This window comes from Mandrillus leucophaeus, unplaced genomic scaffold (genome assembly GCF_000951045.1).
Source record: "Mandrillus leucophaeus isolate KB7577 unplaced genomic scaffold, Mleu.le_1.0 Scaffold463, whole genome shotgun sequence".
NCBI classification, from domain to species: domain Eukaryota; kingdom Metazoa; phylum Chordata; class Mammalia; order Primates; family Cercopithecidae; genus Mandrillus; species Mandrillus leucophaeus.
In genome coordinates this window covers 673,873-675,089 of record NW_012104954.1, presented here as the reverse complement: position 1 = coordinate 675,089, position 1,217 = coordinate 673,873, and the positions used below count along the sequence as shown (strand labels likewise).

The following is a 1,217-nucleotide window of genomic DNA, read 5'->3' as shown; positions in this document are numbered from 1 at the left end:
AAAAAAAAACCCCACAAAAACTAGCCGGGCGTGGTGGCAGGTGCCTATAATCCCAGCTACTCAGGAGGCTGAGATAGGAGAATCACTTGAACCCAGGAGGCAGAGATTGCAGTGAGCCGAGATCGTGCCATTGCACTCCAGCCTGGGTGACAGAGCAAGAGACTCCGTCTCAAAAAATAAAAATAAAAAAATAATTAGCTGGAGGTAGTGGCGCATGCCTATAATCCCAGCTACTTGGGAGGCTAAGGCAGGAGAATCGCTTGAACCTGGGAGGCGGGTGTTGCAGTGAGCCAAGATCACGCCACTGTGCTCCAGCCTGGGTGACAGAGTGAGACTCCGTCTTAAAAAAAAAAAAAAAAATGGGTAGGAATAATTGTTATTTCACAAGGTGTTATCAGGATTCTAGTGCATGGAGAACTAAGTGTACTGCATATAAGTTTAGGAGCTTTCCTTGTTACCAATCCCACTAACCCTGCCCCTGTGGGGTGCTCTTTCCCCAGCACGTGGAGGAAGGAGGCCCAGCCCAGGAGGCAGGACTCTGTGCTGGGGACCTCATCACCCACGTGAATGGGGAGCCTGTGCATGGCATGGTGCATCCTGAGGTCGTGGAGCTGATCCTTAAGGTGAGTGCAGGGAAGGAAGCACCCTGGGCAGAGGGTGGGGGAGGCCTGAGCAACCCCTAGCAGAGTATTTTCCCCCATTCTTCCCCCAGAGTGGCAACAAGGTAGCAGTGACCACAACGCCCTTCGAAAATACCTCTATCCGCATTGGTCCCGCAAGGCGCAGCAGCTACAAGGCCAAAATGGCTCGGAGGAACAAACGACCTTCCGCCAAGGAGGGCCAGGAGAGGTGGGCACAGCTGTAAACAGCTTAATCTTTGAGCAGTGGGTGGAACTCAGGCGGGAGGGGCACAGGTGAGGATGGAGAAGGGAAGAGCACGGGAAAGGTGGCGGGAACAAGTGACCAACAAGCAAAGGGAAGAGGACAAACAATTAAGAGGGGCTGCGGGCTGGGCGCGGTAGCTCACACTTGTAATCTCAGCACTTTGGGAGGCCGAGATGGGCAGATCTGGGGATCAAGAGTTCGTGACCAGTCTGGCCAATATGATGAAACCCTGTCTCTACTAAAAATACAAAAATTAAGGCCGGGCGCGGTGGCTCACGCCTGTAATCCCAGCACTTTGGGAGGCCGAGGCGGGCGGATCATGAGGTCAGGAG

General features: G+C 53.6%; 1 protein-coding gene across 1 annotated transcript in view; it reads left to right on the top strand.

Annotated features, from left to right (window-relative positions):
* The window catches only part of MAST1 (microtubule associated serine/threonine kinase 1), a 54,531-nt gene that overhangs the window by 48,571 nt on the left and 4,743 nt on the right, over positions 1-1,217 (top strand). Inside the window, exons 22-23 of the mRNA XM_011994945.1 lie at positions 501-623; positions 713-853. Of these exons, the coding sequence (XP_011850335.1) occupies positions 501-623; positions 713-853 (264 nt within the window). The remainder of the gene's footprint in view (positions 1-500; positions 624-712; positions 854-1,217) is intronic.